Source organism: Bos mutus, chromosome 2 (genome assembly GCF_027580195.1).
Source record: "Bos mutus isolate GX-2022 chromosome 2, NWIPB_WYAK_1.1, whole genome shotgun sequence".
Classification (NCBI taxonomy): Eukaryota; Metazoa; Chordata; class Mammalia; order Artiodactyla; family Bovidae; genus Bos; species Bos mutus.
Genome location: NC_091618.1, coordinates 111170450 through 111191473, shown reverse-complemented (window position 1 = coordinate 111191473; position 21024 = coordinate 111170450). Strand labels below are relative to the sequence as shown.

The 21024-nt window shown below is 32.0% G+C and overlaps 1 protein-coding gene across 4 annotated transcripts in view; it reads right to left on the bottom strand.

Moving 5' to 3' along the window:
• DYNC1I2 (dynein cytoplasmic 1 intermediate chain 2) overlaps positions 1-21024 on the bottom strand; it is a 53954-nt gene that overhangs the window by 19466 nt on the left and 13464 nt on the right. For all 4 annotated transcript variants that reach the window (XM_070358396.1, XM_005887577.2, XM_070358411.1 and 1 more), the window contains exons 4-9: positions 20181-20271; positions 12242-12357; positions 1785-1880; positions 1400-1562; positions 1195-1294; positions 576-701 (exon numbers count right to left, since the gene is read on the bottom strand). In XM_070358396.1, the coding sequence (XP_070214497.1) occupies positions 576-701; positions 1195-1294; positions 1400-1562; positions 1785-1880; positions 12242-12357; positions 20181-20271 (692 nt within the window). The remainder of the gene's footprint in view (positions 1-575; positions 702-1194; positions 1295-1399; positions 1563-1784; positions 1881-12241; positions 12358-20180; positions 20272-21024) is intronic.

Below are 21024 nucleotides of genomic sequence, written 5' to 3'. Positions count from 1 at the left end.
AATCTGACAACAGAGTATAATGCTAGTTTTGATTCAGTTAAGTGTTTTGCAGAATTATTATATTATTAAAAGATTATAACTTATGCAACCAGAAAGGCTTGCAAATTCTAACCTCCCACTAAATCCACTTTAAAAATCTGCATCTGTTTCCTACTTCAAACATATGTTTCTACTTAAAACTATCTAGTTCCAACTCCTCAGGCCATGTATAAGTAATTCAGTGGGCCAACCATCTAATTGTATATTCAGCAAGTAAGTTCCTGAGAAACTCCCTGCAGAAAAGACATTTTATAAAAGATTCCTTTTATACAATCAATCACAATAACAGAAAATCACAACAGCAAAGGACTTTAGGTGTGATTAAACATAAGAGACACCAGAAAAGCTAGAAAACACAGATCATGTTGAATAGAGAAGTCTTCAGTTTTTTGTTAACATCTGTTTGCAAATATGGGGTGGTTTAGTAAATGCCAATCCAATGAAATCATTATGTTGACAAGAAAAGAAAAAAGGCACTGTCTAAATTCATTAGTGAATTCTTAAACTGGGAGAAGACTGCTAAAAGACTATCTTACCTGGCAGTGAAACACATACTCTGGAGTAGTTTTTTTGTATTTCATATTCCATACAAGGGCCACACCGTCAGGCTCATGAGGAGCATCTTCGTTGTTGTTATAGGAAGCCACCAGTAATTCTGGATACTGCTCGCAAGAATCAAGTGGGGAAAAAATGCTATGCATAATAACTGTTTTACATTCCTAGTTACTCAACTTTTTTAATTAAATTATTCTGAAAATGCAAATTCCTAACACTTCATCAAGAAATACATCTCTAGAGTTATGCTCTCTGCAACATCAGTAAAACTTTGAATTAGTAAGGTTATTTTAAAGGTTTTAATGTTAAAATATTTTATTAAAATGTGTTGCAATTCTATCCAAAGGATAGAATTAAAATAGGTAAGCAATTAAAATAAGTAAAACTAAGTTGTGGCATAAATAAAACCTTGAGTTTTAAATAGTGTTCCCAATCCTTTCTTCCTAAGTACATAAGGCAACCATAACATTAGAGCCATCATCCATTGTTATAATATACATTGATTTAATTATACAAAGTTTCCATAATTAAAATACAACTACCTGCTTATTGTAATTCAAAAATGGGTAAACAGAAACCAATTTTGTTATTGTAATTTACCTGAGATGACCAATCCAAACAACTAACGACTCGATGCTTTGACCAACGTTCGTCAAAAAACTGTCGATTTAATGACAGTTTAGCACCTGCTTGAATCTCTCTACAGAAAAAAAACAAAAACAAAAAACCAACAACTGTGTTATAACTTCCCACTCTTAAAGTAATTAAACATTGCGGACACCATAATTTTAGCAACTATACTTACCCTTCTTTGTCTTCCAAATCTCTTCCACTGTAGTCAAAGAAGATGTTAATCTGCTCTGAAAGAGCTCTTTCTACAATTCTTGTGGAATGGTCAAAGAAACTTAAAAATTCCTCAGAGTGCAAGATTTGCTGCTTTTCTTCTTCAGTCAGCTCATGAGGAGGAGCTGTAAAACAAATGTTTTTCTAAAGTCTGATATATGCCACTCAAATCATGTCACTTCACTATCACAATTTGGATCAATGAAAGCGACTCATTTTTTAAGCAGATTCACCTCTTTGATTTAGAGCATTTTATTCTACTTTAGTGCATAAATAATAAAAAAAACAATCTTAACAGGAATCAATAAAATTGTTTAAATTCTTTTAAGTTAAATTCTTTAAGGTACCTTTACTATCACTTTCTTCATCTTTCTTTAAAGTTTTCTCTTCCTCAGGTTCAATAGGTGGCTTAGGAGTCACCACGTCATCTTCTTCTTCTTCATCTGAATAAAAACAAAGCAGTAACACAAAAATTATTTTTATGACAATAACTGAAAGCTCTTGAGGTAATTATTTCAGAAAGTATCACAACTTTTTAGGTAGAAGCACAAGTGAACCACTCATAAGATAGAATGAGGAGAAATAATGAAAATTTTATCAATACAGTTTTTAAAAAAGAATTAAGTGGACCTTCTTTATCCATACCTAACATGGTAAGTCAGCAACAGCCATATCAAATTCTGTAGCTACATAAACTGAAATAAGATATATAAGCAACTAGGATGAGTTCCTCATGTAAATCTCTAAAAGCTTGCAAGCATTTATCATTCCAGACAGAACAACATGCAACTCCTACATAGTTTTATGTAGCATGCTGACATATTAATGCTGTAAAATGAAAAAAATCAAATGTCTAAAATAGCCTACAGAGTTGGCTGCTTACTTGTGATCTGAAACCATCAGTGTCTAATGGATCTTCATATGGCATAAAGACGGCTTACATTAACTCTCAGGTTGCTATTTGAGAGGCAGATTTTAAAGATAATAGCTACGAGACCACATTTTCTATTCTGTCATTTTAAATGCAAGTCTCATTATCTACTGTTATATGATGTGGCAATAAGCACTTAAAATAATGTTTTCTTAACTTGAATAAAAATACACATTGAGACAATAGACAATGTTTATAAGACTTGTAAAAATGACTAACTCTCCTCTTACACAACCAAACCAGGAAAATAACTTTACTTATTTTAAAATGTTACAGAACATACAACTCTTGCCTACCTTCTCTTTCGCTACATACGGAGATGGATTTTTATGAAGAAAATGCTTATTTTTATTGCCTAAACAGATGCGTCATTTGTCTATGAGGGAATGGCAGCAGGCATCTGTAGCAGAGTCCATCTCAAGTAATGAGAGCCTATTCAATAAGGGGACTTTACTTGTTATAGTCATTTCCCCGACCCATGTTCAAAATTATCTAAAACACACTAACATACGACATACACAAAAGAATGGTCAAGTATGGGAACCAGCTGCCAAGTCATGGTCCCAGCAGCCAGGCCAGCTGACTAGATAGCAACAACCAGATGGCACTGCTGGGATTGTGTCTTTCTGCTACAAGGTGGCAATGGGATGGCATAACATTCTTCCGCTTGACTGCTTCCAATCCTGTCTCTCCCCAATGGCGAGCCTGTGCAATTACCCACACTCCAGGAGGCCTACAGATAAGCCTTTACCCTGCAAACAAAATGCAGCTTGTAGGCCACACCAGCTGCCAAACCACACACATAGTGTTAGGTTTGGAAAGCTATGAAAATCTTTCTAACTCTATAGTATAAGCAATAAAAATATAACTGTACCTTTAGGAAAGAAAGCTTTAAATGACACTGTATAATGCACACAATGATACAACCTCCAACTTAATCAAAATGATAATGACGTATGCCAATCCTACATTACTTGAAATTGAGCGATTTTTACGTTCTGACAAGTTTACAGAACTAGGATAAATGGCACGAATGATTTCAATATATGCTCATACTTTTGAACCAAATGGTGAAGGTTAAAATTTTTCCTTTCAAGGGCCTCAATCAGCCACAAAGGAAAACAGTAATCACTGTCTTTTCAGCCAGCCCAACCGCATTTGTCAGCCCTTTCTCCGTCAATGCAGCCAGAGCAATCAACCTGCCAAACATTCAGAATGGAAAAACAATCTGAAAATACAGGGTATAATGCACCTGCCAGTGAAAATGGCCATTTCAAGAAAAGCTAGTGATCTCAGTGACCCCGCTGAGGAGGCGGTGGTGCAAAGGGGAAAGAACACGCAAAAGAATTCTTAGTGATCGCCACTCTCTTGCACATTGACACTTCCTTACAAAGCATGCCAATTACAGCTTTTGTGCTACTTAAAAAAATGAAAGCTTTTTTGGGGGCAAAATAATCACACAGAGAAACAGAAAGACAGTACTCCCTTTTAGATGAATTCTCATATACAATGGATTATTAATCTGAGAACAGTGTATCTTGTAAAGTAAAGTAAAGTAACAATTCTATACTGTACTGCTCAAACATTATGATGAAATTCTACCATCAAGTCACCTATCAGTATAATGTAATGAAAATAATTTAATTACACTTAAGCTGACTTTTAGAATAACAAGATATTTACTTTAATTAAAAACTAAGTCTGAAAATATGTATTTTTCCATTTTCTTCTAATACTATCAGTTATCAATTTTGTTGACTAGTAAGTTCACTGTATGTAAATCCTAAAACCAAAGACAGGGAATCTGAGTCACCCTGGACAGGTCATCCTGAAGCGTTGTGAATTATAAATTACAGCTTCCTATCCACATCATATCTTCCTCCCTCAACTTTGTTGCATTATACGGCTTCTAAGTACCATTTCCAATGACAGGTGTCAAATTCCTGTCATAATGCATATGGTCAGTACTTTAGTGCTAAGTGACCTCATAATCTACACATTTAACAGAAAAGATCATGCTTACAGACACTCTTTTCCTTTTAAAATTTAAAATGTAGATTAAGTATGGTAGACAGTGATCTAACTCTGCCTACTTCATGGCATTTGTCATGCTTATTTGCCCATATAGTTTAGTTGTAGCTGAATGATGACTACAATATTTAAATACTTGTTTTCAGGATTTTATTTTAGAATGAATGTACTAACTTTTTCTATTAAAAACTGATTCAAAAACTCAGATACTTAAGAATCAAGCTTCATTAAATGGCTAACACTAAGAAAAATTCCAAGAACATTACAAAAATGATCTGCTTTTAAAATATTTTTATTATTAAGCTGATTATCTACACATACCAAATATTTGGCCCAAAAATGCCTAATATGGAATGGAAAAACAATCTGACCATTAGAGAGTACCATTAGAGACTGTTCCTCTGAAACAAATACTCTTATTAAAAATGAATACAACTAGCTACCAAAAAAGTTATTAACATGACCAAAAACATAATATTACAATTCTAAAGATTCTCTAAGCTAGTCCCTATTATATGATAAGCCATAATATATTTAAAACTGAAAAACACTACAACAGAGCAGGAAGACTGAAAAATGTGACTGCCATGTCACATCAATTTATTGATGAATATTCATTGCAGTATGCTAAGTAGTTAACTCCATGCTTTCTCTGACAGGGAATCTAAGATTATAAACTGAGCAATAAAGAATGCATAAAAGTAGCAGTTACTTTTAAAATGACAAACCTCTTGTCAATGAATGCTAAGATTAGGTTTAATGAACCATTGAATTTTTACTGAGTTAACATCAAAATTGTGATGTATTTTGGTGAGATGGAAAGAAAAGCGGTCTATAAATTAAGCTGCACCTAGAAATAACATGAAAGAATGAAATTCCAGTTGTTGGAATAATCTGTTACAATGGAGTAGGTTAATCAAAGTTAAATCATCTGTGAAATGGGTGGCTTTTGTTAAGCTGAAGGAAGGAGTCTTCAGAACAAGTTTTCTCATCTGTATGTCACACTGCGTTAAAGAGATATCTAAGAATAAGCCACAAAGCACACTTTGAATTATTTAAAAATATTGTAACACATAACAAGGAATATGCAAGATCCTAGAAAATACTCACTAAAAACTGATACTCTAACCTATCACTTATCACAATTAACTCTTAGCATGAGGTCAAAATCTATATCATTTGTGCATTAATGCTATTTAGGAAACAGTTGTCTATAAGTTTATTAACTAGTTTCATCAAACTGATGTACTCTATTTTAAGACAGTTTAATATCCTAATGAAGAATTCCTAATTTACAAAGTAGCGTAATTACTCACTACAAAGGAAACTGCCAATGAATTCCAAAAATCAGGAAAAATATGTTGCACATAAAGTCATAATTTAATTTATAAAAATTCTACTTGTAAGTAACTTCACAAACAAAATGAGACTATTAGAGGGAAATACTTTAATCTTAAGTTTAAAATTATATGTTAGATACAAATGATTTTCCTTTAATATTTTCAAAATAAACCTTTTTCTGGTTCAATATCCTTTTGAATCACTTCATTTTGATCCATTTGTCCAAAATTTCATATTCTTTACTCTTTAAAAATCAATATTAAGAAAATATTAGGACAAAACTTTAGGAATGTATCAGTGGAATTCATTCCTTTTATTTTTTTAAACACCTAGAATCAAACGCAAGGTCACTTGTTTCTTCACAATTTAGATATTGTTAAATTTTAATCAGGAAATATTTTGAATATAGGTCTAATGCTAATTTGGGAGATAAATAAAAAGAGGGTAATACTTTAATTATACCATTTATTTTAACACAGAATTTTCTCTCTACATTGTCTCATTTTATGTAAAATTCAAAATTTTATTTAGGCAGTACTGGCATCATTAACACAGATCCTGTTATCTGTGATCTCATAAATATTACATTTTTCTGAGGCCACAATTTTAAATATGCTGATTAAAGTCTTTCAATCATGGTTAAGAACAAATGATTCAATTTTCAATTATTTTTATATTCTCACAGATTCTTTGAGAGTTAAAACTAACTTATTACATATGTTATTTATTCCAAAAAGTTTTTTTAAAATCCATTTTAGACAAGAATAATATTAACCAGAAGGCCTTAACAATTTAGTCTACTTGGGAAGTGTGGATTCCAGATGTTAAGATCATGTAATAAAAAATTAAGAGCTATTTACATATAACATTTTTCTACACATTATATATTCTAATCAACATGTACCTGAGGAAAAATATGATTACTAAATCAATACCAAAAACCATTACGAAACTCCACACAGATAAGAAAGTAGAATGATATAAGAAACACAGCACTCCAATGGAAATCAAGGTTCTGACTGTAGCCAGATATTCTTTTATATTGTGACCATAGGGTCATCAATGAACATTCTTGGGTCTCAGTTTCCTCAGGTGTAAACAAGCTGATTAAACTGTGGAATTTCCTCTTTAAAAATCTGTGTCTAAAAATTGCAACAACAACGAAAAATCCATGCTGATGATTTCTGGTGAATAAGAAAAGACAATGCCATTTTCAAGAGAGTTAAAAACTTCTAAAAGAGAAGAGAAGAAAGTAACTTTTCCAGGCCTGTATCTGTGGGTATTACACTCCTGCCATGAGTTTTTTTTACCTGCCGGGAGCGAAATTGACTAAGGTCACATGTTCCTAGTCAATTTCATTCACAGTAGGTGCTTTAAGACAGCAAAGCACCTCAGTTCAGAAATGGTACTATCAACTTACAGAGTAAACTTGAAAGCAAGAACATGTGCTTTTCAAAAGAATAGATTCAGCCATTTTCTAAAAAATGAAAAAGAGACCTAAGTCTAAGACCAATTTTTATCTTCAATTTGATAACTAACATTACTTCTGTACTAATTACACTGCCTACCCAAGTTCAATTTACTGTCTTTTACACTCAAACTGTAAATTTCGCAATTTTTTATCATGGTGAGTTTGGGAATTTATTACATATTCTTAAATGTGAGACAAGGAGGCTAAGTTTGAGAAGCTCTGTATTAAACCAATGGAAAAGCAGAGGTAGAGTTAAGCACAAAGTGTCCTCATTATAAAACTTGAAGTGTAGGGGTTTTTTACCCCTCTTTCTTAAACTCCCATAAATTGGGAAATGAAACAATGTAAGAGCCCTGGACATGAAAATAATGGTAATGATACAGACAGGAAATCTCATTTTTATAAACAGTTCTAAAGGCTAAGGACAGCCCCATGGTCTTACAGTATGTCTCTCAGTCTCCTTCACTTATATGCCTCAGTAGTCGTGAAGTGTTAGTCGCTTAATGACGTCCAACCCTTTGCGACCCCACCGACAGTAGCCTGCCTGGCTCTTCTGTCTATGAGATTCTCCAGGCAAGAATACCAGAGTGGGTTGCCATTTTCTTTTCCAGAGAATCTTCCCAACCCAGGGACCAAATCTGGGTCTCCTGCTTGGCAGGCAGATTCTTTTTCATCTGAGCTACAGGAGGCCTATATACCTCAACCTTAAACTAAAAAAATAATCAAGTAGACAGCATACACTCAATACACTACTAGAATCACTGAATTCTTGTTAGGTTGCAAATGAATAAACATGGATCTTTATAAAACTAATATCTAAGTCTAGTCTACAGAGGAAAATTTTAAAGAGAGTGGTACATAGGTGTACCCATTAGAAAATGGGCTCAGTTTATGTATCTTGCCACTTTTACCCTCTATTAGTGAAGATAAGAAAAATTCTATTTAACAACATGAAAGATCAAAGCTGTTTATTCATTACTCTGAGCCAATCACTATAAGATATTATCTGATGCAAATTTACCAATAAATAAGTGCAAATTTATGAATAAATAAGCCATGCTATTTTTTAATAAAATGTTCTTCAAACTACAGGTCAAAGCCAACAATTTAGTCATGGCCAACAATGAAAAAAATGAAATACAGTAAGAGCAGAGAAGGTATTATTTCAAAAACTTTTGTATCAGTTACAAGACTCCGCCCTCCCCGCCCCCACCCCCGCCCTGCCCCCGCTATCCAAAAGTAGAGCAGTCCTTGAAAACTTTAAGCTGAAATGGTGTAAACTGAAGAAGCGATTACTTTAGGACACATCTTGTTACCATGTGCACAGAGTAAATACTGCAGATGCTCAGAGACAGTTTAAAGCTACGGCAGCTTTCTGCTGAGATGCTGAGTGTAGTTTCCAGGGAAGGAGCTTGGGTTTGTCACACTCCCTAAGTGGCATAAGTGAACTTTTGAAATTCAAAGGATATCTGTACACATCTGTATCTACATTTGTACTAGACTGTAATTAATATGAATTGAATTTCTTACCACAGGTAACTATCATAAAAGAATGAAACTGCTGCTTCAGTGACAGCGTAAGAAGGAAAGCATATGTTGGAATCAGCCAAACTTGGTTTAGAATCTTACCCTTCATAAGCTCTCTTTCAGCTTCAGCTTCCTCATATGTAAACAGAATTGGTATTTAACTCTCAAGGTTTTGATAAGAGGATTAGAGATAACGTAAAGTGCCTTACACTATACCTGATATGTAGTAAGCACTCTGCTGTTACAATTTTCAGTCACCAATTTAAACATGAGGTTTGAAGAACTGTAACAAACAAGTAGCTAAGATAATATATGTGAGAGATGCTAATAGGTCCAATTTGCTCACAGCATTCACAGGGATACACAGAACACAGAGTAACAGCATATGTTTGTATCTAGGTCATCACGGAATTAGAGAAGGCTATAAGGGAGGATGTATGTTTCATTTATGGATCTAAGAGCAAATAATGATTACAACATGATATAGTCATATTAAAATCAAGAACCGAGACTATACTTTCTCACCCAATTTCATCAATATTGTTACTGTAGTATTAACACTGGAAAATAATACTTTCCCAGCAGTTACTTCCCAAGAAAAGGCATTATTTACTGAGTTTGTACTCACTACACATCATGCATTCTCTAGACCAGGCATTATAGCAATGAAGAAGAAACAGTCCCTATTGTGTTCTGGAAAATTTGGCAAAAAAGCTGAAGTACGATGGATGGTAAAAGCCTTGCCCTAAATAGAAGAACCTGCCTGCAATGCAGGAGGCATAAGAAACACAGGTTCAATCCCTGGGTCAGGAAGATCCCCTGGAGGAAGGCATGGCAACCCACTCTAGTATGCTTGCCTGGAGAATTCCACAGACAGAAGAGCCTGGTGGGCTACAGTCCATGGAGTTGCAAAGAGTTGGACACAACCAAAGCGACTTAGCACTCACGTAACTAATTTTCAAGTGAAAAAATATGGTTTATCTTGAACTTCTGGGTTATTAGCCTACTTTACAAATCACAATCTTTTAAATTTTCCCATTAATTTCAAAATAAAAATGGAAAAAAAGCATTTTTTACAAAACTGCCAGTCATATACTAGTAGCTATACATTCAAATTAGCTCAAAGACATTATTACATGTTCACTTTAAAATTTATATGCATGTCAAGAATAAGGAACTATAAACAAAAAATTTCAGGTGGGATATACAACCATATGTGTGCTTGTATATGTATACGTATATAATTTTTGAAAAAAATGTATCGTAGAAAACAGACTGGAAACAAAATATTAACAATGGGTACTACACAGTGGTATCATAGGCATATTTCCTGTCCTTTCTGTCTTCTCTAAATTCTCTATGATATATTGCAGTAATTAGAAAAAATTATTTTAAAAACTGGAAGTTTTCTTTTAAACAATACATATAATTATAGGTGTGTTACAACAGGCATTACCTAAAATTGCTTCAGAATTGCTTTATATTCTAAAACAATCTAAAATGCATTTCATAAATAAAACTAAATCTTCATATTATTATTATAAGGAAAAAAGCCTAATTTATGTTTTAAATGAGATACTGTACCCTCATTTTGGCTATTTTGCTTATTTTCTATTTAACATATCTAACATTTCTCATTTAACATATCTAATTATATAGCTCCCAAAAGACAGACATTTCAGTACTTTGAACATATTAGTAAAATAATATTTTCTGGAAATTATAGAATCCTATAGTATTAGCTTTCTCCATACTGGTAGTTCAGCACTTTATCTTTCCTCTTTTCTTTTTTTAAAGTGGCTTATGTCTCAAACAAATCTATCATCAAGGACTTTTTTTCTGGTAAGATAAGGGATTTTGCACATGTGAAAGCTATTTTACCAATCGATAGAGCAGCAGGAATGAAAAAAAATGTATCCATAGAAATGAATAGTCACACGGTCAAGTTCTAAAAAAAACTATTGGACAAAAAACTTATTCCTATTTCCTCAAAATTTTTGAGTTTAATTGTACACACGATAATGTCAAGTCCTTTTGGGACCAAGAAGAAAATCAAAGGAAAAGTTAATGATATTTATTTTATGTCCATCCTTAGGGGGATGGACAGGAAAGGAGAGTTGTTAAAAGTACATGTGATGATCTACTATTAAGTTTAAAAAGTCTATAAAGAGTTATAATGGCTCATTTTCTTTTGAAGTATATATAAGTATGAAAATTTAAAGATGTTCATTGGTAATAAGCTAGGAATTTCAAGGATTCCCCCCACCCCCCACTCTTGCTTACTTGTATCTCAGGGTTTTCTGCAATGAATATTACTTTTGCTTCTCCTTAATGGAGAAATGTGGTAATTTAATTGAAATTTTAGAGATAAATTAACTTAAACATTTGATAAAGTGCTTATGCTTAATATTCTATAATTAAACAATAATAAATTTTTCTGGCTGAGAAAAAAAAGTGTTCTTTATGTACAGACTGCTTAAAGGATTACAATAGGCCCACAATTCCAAAATATCACCAACTCTAAAATCCGTAATTCTTTTGGTGGTAAACTCTAACATGACCAGAAGTAAAGGTATCTATAATCATTATTTATCTCACTCAGTTTGAATATTCATATCTTTTGCTGTTGAATATTTATGCCCAAGATGCTGCTGGAGTGTTTACATATAGTACTTACATATAGTACTTAACTTCTTTGAAATGTAAAAAATTCTGAATCCCTATATATATATACACCTCCATAGGTTTCAGATAAGAAATTGTGAATTGTATTAGGGATCTTAAGTAAACTTTTATATCAAACATAAATTTATTAGCTTCCCTTGGAAAAACAAGAACTATCATATTAAGTTTATGCTTAAATCATTAGCTATTCAATGAGATATTTAAAATTAGTCCCCACTGTAAAAATGGTCAGCTCCTTTTGATTTAAGACACAAAGGACTCCACATTCAATATAATGTCTATGTATACTCCTTCTGTTTCACAGAGATTACAGGCTGCTATATAATCAACATAGTAGAGCCCTTAGATCATAAAATAGGAAGTTTATGAATTAGGTCTAGATTTGTTCATTAATACAGATAACTGGCACTATATCAGAATATAGTATGCACCAAAGACAATAATTTACGTTATTTCATTTACTATTGGATATACTCCCATTTTCAGAAGAATTACGTTCATGACACAGAAATAGAACATTCTTAAGTTTATTTTTTGCTTCTAAAGCAGCACATAGTAACAACAAAATGAGAATGGAAGTATTTGTATTTATGCCAACAAAATTAAAAATATACATATAGCTTATACTTCTATTAAATTCTACAAGAAAAAGTTTTCAAACTCTAAAGAGCAAATACATAAATATAGAAACCCAAAGTATTATTTTTATAATGTTCCTCTAAGAAAATATGCCAAACAACCAAGGAGAAAAAAAAAAAAAGAATCACCTTATTTAACATGGGGATTAATGACAATCATATTTAACGGCAGATACTCACCTTCTTTGGGTTGAGCCATAACTGGAGTCTGAGTTTCCTTTGTGTATGTGACAATTTCACGAGGAGGAAAGTCAACTTGTGTAATTTTAGCCATTCCAAGTTTAATAGGTCCTCGTCTAAATAAAGTGAACACAAATACTTTCAAACACTACAAATGATACACTTTAACTACATCAAACCATGTTTTTTGGGAAAAGTAAGAATTAAATATCGTATATCCAACAGTGTAATTTAAACCCCTGTTTTATTCAAGAAAATTTAAATGAACAATTAATTGGCTTTATTTTAACAAAAGAATTAGAAGGTAGCAAGAACAAAAGAGATTTCTGAATCATTCAAGGTGTTTATTTTTCACTTTAAAAAAGCAAATAATTTAGTTTCTTAGAACAAATGTGTGGGTAATAACAGAGGAAGAGGATGGGAATTTCAAAGTAGACTGCTGAATATGGTTGGTTATGAGAACTGTTTTTAGCAGGGATAGGATTCTGGAATTTTTTGTTAAGAGTTAAATATATGGATCTCATTCATACCACATTTAGTCTCCTTTCAACATTAGAAGACATCAGCTTTAAGAGTGAGAAATAACTTTCTGTTGAAAACAACTTTTTCTACTTATATTTTGCAGAAATTGAGAAGCATACAGTCAATTTAGATTATAAAATAAAATATTTAAACTTTAAGTCTCTAATCTCTGTGTGATCAATACTGTCCTTGATTCACACATGGACAAACTATTGTGCAGATTATTTTAGATCTAAACTAAAGCTATATATCTTCTGAATATCATGAAATTACTCAAGTCACTCCTATCTTAAATAAGTGAAATACACTATTTTTTGACAAACAGAAGAGTGTTGTAGATAATGAAAATGTACCAAAAGAAAACTATATTTTATTCTATATCTCGGGGAATTTTTTCTTATTATAGAAGATGTCTAAATTCTAAACCAAATATAGCATGCTTTCAAACTCTCAAAATTCTCAATAATGAATCTGTCTTACAAGAATATAAAGCTGGATATTTGAAATATATATATATATTTGTAATATTTTTGTCTTATATAAACATCCTTTTCAAAATCCTGTACAAAAAAGTTTAATAAAATTAGTACATTTAAAGAGTTAATCTTCTCTAAGGTCCCAAATGTGGGCCACAAGAAATTTTTCATGTGTTTTCTACCTTGGAAATATCTTAGAGAAAAAAAAGCATAGTCAAAGAATTAATTAGAAAAATTTAGTAAGATTTGAAGTGACTTAGCATTCTAAGAACAAAATCTGAAATAAATTTTATATTCTAATTTTCAAGATGTAAACCATATGAAAAATAAATTACTCATATCTGAAATATAATTTCAGATATTTATCATATCTGGAAAAAAGTGCCTGAGTCAACATTAAGAACAAGTTACTAAGCTGAGTACATACAGGGTTTAACAGATTAAAAACCACAATACACAAACAAACAGAGTAAGATTTAGGGATAGATTTGGGGAGATAATACCTTACTTATCCAAAGCCACTTTTACTGAGAACAAGCAAGCAGTTGAGGGTGGAGGAGCCTCAGGGTCAGCCAACAGAGAGGACTTCCAGCTAATGTACAAGAAGCCCATATACTTTTCTTACATGGCCTAATTCAAGGTTTATTTAAGTGCTTCCCAGGTAGCACTAGTGGTAAAGAACCCAACTGCCAATGCAAGATACATAAGAGATGTGAGTTTGAGCCCTCAGAAATAAGAGATGTGGGTTCAATCCCTGGGGTCAGGAAGATCCCCTTGGAGGAGGGCATGGCAACCCATTCCAGTACTGCCTAGAGAATCCCATAGATAGGGGATCCTTGCAGGCTATGCACAAAAAGTCCCAAAGAATTGGACACGACTGAAGCAATTTAGCATGCACATAAGGCTTATTTACTCTTACTTTAGACATAATGTCTAAAGGTATAGGGACACATGCTTCAGAAGCTGCAAACTATCAAGGGAAAAGAGCTATCTGAGTCAGGCACAGTGGCAGAAGTAAACATTTACAGTTTGCATCGGAGACTAGAATAAATAAGTAAATGAATAAGCCAACAGCAATCTGGAGCCACAGTGTAGAAACCAACAGCTCTGTTCCTCTCAAAACCTTAAATATCATCAGGAAATTTTAATACAGGAAAATAAATTTTCATGTTGAGTAACCTAGAAAAGACTGCATGTAGAGTATGTATTTTTAAAAGTTTAAAAAAAAATTAATAAAATAAAAGTTTAGGAAGTTTGTAATACACTGTAGAAAAACTTACATAAAAAATATAGCAATAATAAAAGTAATTTAGACATTTAAATTCATAGATTTAGGGTACCTATAAAATCAGATACATAAAATATTTCTTTCACTAATGATAGAGGATAAATGAGGTGTCACAGTGAAATATCACTCTTTGTATTATCTGCACGTTAGAAATTTAAGAAAAATAAAATTAGGACAATTTCACAAAGAATCAAATTAATTACAAAAGAGGGAAGGTAAAAAATCTATTCAATACCCCAAATCGGAATCTGAGTGAAGCTGAAGAACTGATGGATCTGTATCCCAATGCAGCGTCCTAAATGGTTGTAGGACAACCATGAAGCATTAGCAAAAAAGGCCATAAGTTAGTCAAGCAAATACATTCTATGAATAGCTAAAGCACTGTTCACAATTAAAAACCACATGTTCCGGTTAGTACAAAAAAACATGAGATATCACTCAAATGCTCTAGTTCATGCAATGCAAACATATAACCTAGAATAGTTAAAAAGACAGTATTTTCAGATTTTAAGAAACTAATCTTGCAAAATAATGGATAAGAACAGACAAAACATCCAACATCCCAAATAACACATTATTTTTGGATGATAACAAGCTAGGCTATACATATAGTTGAAATTTGAAATTTCCTAATGAAAAAAGCTTTAGTAAAAACATCTTAGTTAACATATCATAATCTTGCCCAAAGCATTAAATGTGTGCAGGAAATTGTCATATTGGTAAAGGAAATGAGTCAACACATAAGCCTTTTGGTAAGAAAACCAAAGACTATTCCACTGGGATACAAAATAGCTTAAGTTTCCAAAATGTGACCCTTATGTAATTTATGGGTTAAGCACTGCCTTGGGCTTACATGTCATCTGCTTTAGAAAGCAACTAAAGATTTCTGTCTCTAGGAAAAAGCAGACTTTTTTTTGCCAGGAAAAATATTTTATGTTCCAAGAATTTATCTAAACTAACTAAGCTTTTGGAGAATATCAATCCTAAATAAATATTTGGTTGTGTTTAGCCTTGCCTTTTGGGTAAACAACTTCCACGGGATCTTTTCCAAAAGATTTAAGGAAAATTTAGTCATTACTAGAATAAAAGGTCCTTCCCACACTGGTACTCCTGTAGATTAGCAATATGTAAGATAATTATGTACAGTACCATATGATGCTAGAATCCCTATTAAAAAGTTAAGCACAATACATTCAGTGCTACCATCTTTGTCAAATATATTTGTTTCTCGTTTATGCAACAAATTATAATGTACAACTAAAACTACTATAATATTTAAATATAAGAAATGAAATCTTTACTTGCCTATACAACTTAACAGTAAAAGCAATCAAATGAAATAGAGAAATGCTTCATTTTAAAAATATAAAGAAAGATTTGGGGATTTAAATGGTAAGTGTATACACAAAGAAAGAAGGGGCCACAGTGAAGATTTACTTTATACTAAGCAATGAATAGCAACAAACTCAGGCTTTGTTAAACCAGAAGAGGTTCTATGAGATGCTCTCCAAGGAATGTTCTGTACATACCCTTTACATTCTCTAAGAGTTCGAGCTGTTACCAATGACATAGAGCTCCTTGTTAAGGATGTCATTTTGGTCTAAAATAGAGTAAAACTCTACCTCAGAACAGAGCCAGTACTGAAAACATATTGCACAAAGTATGGGATTATATTAAAGGCATCTCCAGACATATAAATTAAAATTTTAATATAATCCTGGCACATATAATTAAAAGCCCAAAAGATAAACTGATCAAGAATGTAAAAAAGGAATAAGGAGCATGGATTACTCATTGACTAACTGTTATCTAAATCTCAGAGTTAACAGAAGTGATTAAGAAAGTGAACTAGAATCTTAATGATATGCAACTTGCCAATCAGCAAAGTTACAGAAATATCATTTTTCATGGCCTCCTATGTATTTATTCATAAATTACCACCAGGCCAAATAGAAACTTTTGGCATTGAGAAATTGTGATTCAGATGTTTTGATATCATACTTGGTAATGTCTAATATGTTTTTTTCCTACTCCCCAAGTGCAGTAATCGTCGACCGTCTTGGCCAGCTGAAGGAGTTGAGTGTATAGGTTTATACGTCTCACATGTCTTCATGCATTTCGCTGTTTATTTTTTCATTATCATCATGGCAGCTCAATTTATATCCATTCTTTTTCTTTCTCAGACTCTAGCATTCTTTTAAAAAGTCACATATTTTAAAATGCAACTTTACTGCCAATATCATCAATTAATCAACAATATTAATTATTTCTCTATTATGGAATCTGGAGATGATTTAAAGGAATTCATAGTTTTCTCGTTGTGTGTACATATATATTAAAAAGTGAACATATTTAGTCCTCTTGAAAATTAACAATTAAAAATCAGTTTGGATTCTCAAAGGAGATGACATATATATTAAGACTAAAAAGGTATCAAGTCATCTCATTTAAAAAGAATTTATTTTCTCTCCCATTAATCTTGTACTCATTCTCTAATAAAAAAACAAATACCCTTTTTAAAAAGTATCTTTGATATTAATTTCTCATTTTGATATTACTTTCTCAAATGTTTTCTCTGCAACCACCCTGTGTGATTTTTCAGTCTTTTAACTTTACTGAGGCTTTCAATAACTAAGTCAAAGATCTCTCTTGGTAATTGTCACATTGCATTTGAAAATATGTGCATTGTTATAAAATATCTTTGATCATGATTTCTAACATAATTTCACAGTGATAACAGACTTGAGAGCACAGGTATGATTTCAATATCTTTAGACCATGAAATTTTTGCATTTTGTTTTATGTCCCTGGATATGTTCCAGTGTCTCTAGGTCTACAGTCTATAGGAACTGAATAGAATTTGTATCCTGCTGTTGTGTGAAAATTGTATAAATTTTAATTATGTTGAATCGGTTCATAGTGCTTTTCAGGTCTACTATATCCTTCTACTTTTCTGTCTGTTCATTCTACTAATTTTTGAGAGTTTGACATTGAAACTCCAACTAAAAATACTTATTTTAAAAAACTGCAATATAGTGGAACTATATGTAACTTTGTTCTGCATTTTCCAAGTCTCCTGTAAATGTTATCATATTTTCATAACTTAAAAAATAAAAACACATATCCCTAAAGATACTTAACTACTCGTTTTCTTGTTTTACATCTACAAATCTACACTTTAAACACAAGTTAGTACATTATTCTTAGGATTTTTCAATACAGTGAATACTATATTTAAGTTATATAAATTAATGAGCATTAGAATCCAAGTTCCATGAAGGCAAAGACCAGGAACATTATTTTCTTTGCTAGCCTATAGCACTTAACATTAAATTGGCAATTCAATTAATATGTATTCTAACAAAATAAACATATTTCTTAAGTTATTTATTTCCTATACCAATTTACAATATTCCAATTGGGTCTCTCTAATAGTCTTTAGGTTTTTCAATGAAACTCAGGTGATCATATTTTAATTTGCATATGCTACACAGTATTTTTGAAAGCAAACTAGCTGATGCTGCATTATAATCTTTCTATTCTTATTCAAAATCAAGAACAATGAATTAACACAATATAGTATATGCATTAAAATAATATATAATATCAAGTAAGGAAATTTAATAAATTTTTTGTGTTTTTTACCTTGGGAAATATTTTTACTTTGATAATGTATTATAAGGGGAAAATAAAACCCTTCTGAAAATGCCACTTGTTTTACTAGGAAAGGAATACTAACATTTGTATAAAAATACAGAAGTACAAAAGCATGAAACAAATTTAGCCTTTAAAAATGCATTTAGACTAAATAAATTCAGCCTTTAATCTACAATATATTCTTTTATCATGTCACTTAACGTCCAAAAAGAGTATTGTTTAAATCTGCAGTTTCAGTTCTGTAAACAGAACAGGTTTGGAAAGCACATCTCAAATTCAGATTGGTGAGCCTTTTGTGTCTTCTAATTGTTAATGACAACTTGATTATTCAGAACTGATTAAAGGACTGAGTTTATGGATTAGTTAGCCCCTTTTCTTCTTTTTTTGTCTTGTCTTTTAGATACTCATTACTTGTTTGCAACTTCAATCGAGGTGCCTGGGCACAAAGAAGATAAAACTTCTTAGCTTACTTCTCATTAAAAGGTGTTTAAGTTTTCCTGAGGAAGACATTTAACTTCCTAGCCCAAAATAAGGATTCTGAACAAAGATTTTTAACTGGCTGTGTTTAGTTTCATTTCAGTTGCAATAAGAAATAAAAATGTAAGATTTGTTAAATAAAGATTTGGTATTATTGGCAGTGTGACGAAGAGAAGTAATACTTTTCTCAGTATGGTATTTGGAAAGAGGTTGAAATCTTACTGAATGTTTGAAAATCAAGTCCCAACATGTATGCAGGATGATAAAACAAATGTGAGATACTGTTTTACAAGGAAGATGCAAGTTCAGGAAAACTTGGCAACGAACTTTTTTTTTTTAAATTGAGGTATAACTGGCATATAATATCAGTTTCAAGTATATAATATAATGATTTAATATTTGTATATATGGTGAAATGATCACAATAAGTATAGTTAACATCCATTTTACATAGTTACAAAATTTTTTCTTATGATTTTCTCTTTCTCTTTAAGACCCAATCTCTCAGCAACTTTCAAATATACAACATACTATTGTTAACTACTGGAGAAGGAAATGGCTACCCAACTCAGTATTCTTGCCTGGAAAATCCTATAGACAGAGAAGCCTGGCAGCCTACAGCCCATGGGGTCACAAGAGTCAGACATGATTTAGCGACTAAAGCACCATAAGGTGTGTTTATATATACATAAACTGCTGACTACAGTCTCCATGCTGTACATTGATACCGCCATGACTTAGTCTATAACTGCAACTTTGTACCCTTTGACCCCCTTCACCGCCTACCCCTTACCTCCCCCACCTCTAGCAAACATCAAAAATTTTTTAAATGAAAATAAAAATGAATCAGTCTCTTCTCTGTATCTATGAGCTAGTTTCGTTTTTTAAATTTCACTTATAAGTGAGATCATACAGTATTTGTTTTCCCTTTGATTTCTTTCACTTAGCATAATGCCCTCAAGCCAGTAAATACTTTTTAAAATTTTTATTGAAGCACCAGTAAACACTCAATGTTTCCTTAGCAATTATTCCTTATTCTTGATATTTTATGCATTATTATTTTCTACCTAATTAGAATAACTTAATAGAATAGAATTAGGCTGTTTATTTGAAATAAACAATTCAGTTAAACAGCCTAATTCTATTATTTCAATTACCAAATGGAAATTAAGCATAAGAGAGATTTTACACTATTTATACCCAAAACGCTCACATAATAACTAATACAATGCTGCTTAAATAGAAAAAATAATTTAATGAATTAACACTTCTATTTTTAGTATAAGAAAATCAGCATAAATCAGTTAACTAGTCAGTAGCTAAATTAATCAAGTGTAACAGTAAAATAATGTTTTTAAAAAATTTCCCCCCAATTTACAACAAACAATTTCTGTGTCATTTAGATTTCAAAATGTTACAACTACCTCAACATAACTATTTAGAGCTGCTCTATACCACTGACAGTAACTGCGTAGTAAATGCATTCTATCATTAAAATATTAAAGGAAAATTACTGTACCTAGATCCCACGGCGCCATCTCCAGAGTCCTGGCTCCCAGCTTCGCTTGGTGTGCTCACAGATTTGGAGGATGGAGACATAGGAGGAGGGACTAAATAGTGAAATAGACAGGTATCCGCTGTTACTACACGCAGAGGTTGCTCAGCTTATGACGTTTCAAAAGTAATTTAATATGAAGTAATTAACAAAAAAGAAAAAATAATGGCAAACCAAAAAACGAAAGTACATGAATGAAAATGAACAGTAAAAGAAGAGGAGAAAGACAAAGTTAACAATGCATGCTGACGATTCATGCAATTTCTCTGGCAAAATGCATTTGGGCTTTATATTAAAAAAAAAAAAAGGCAAGATTATGAAAGGATGCATTTTCATCTCGGCCAACACCAAATGTGGGTACTAATTTTCAAAGGAAAGCATTCCTTCTCCCCTTTCTAACTTTTTGCTTTTAAGATCACCAGATCATTTATTTTTTGTCAATCTTTTCTTTCAAAAAAAAATTAATGTCTTAAATGATATAATTTTCCCCTCCAAAAAAATAAATAAAAAGAGCCAATTTAGAAAAATGACTACCAGTAAAGGAATGACTCCTTTAAAAGTTCATTAGTTTCCAGCAATTTGGGTGAAAAATGCAAACAGGCCATAAAACAACATGCCTTCTAGACATGATGCATAACATAAAGTGATGCATGCAACTTAAACAAGGCAAGGCTTAATGGTAACTTCCTTACCCCAGTATTCAGAAAAAACTGAAGTGTACAGACAAAGATACAGACACCCAAAATATTCTTAATCCCTTCTTATAGAAAAATACACATTTTTCACAGTATATAAAACAAACAGCAAA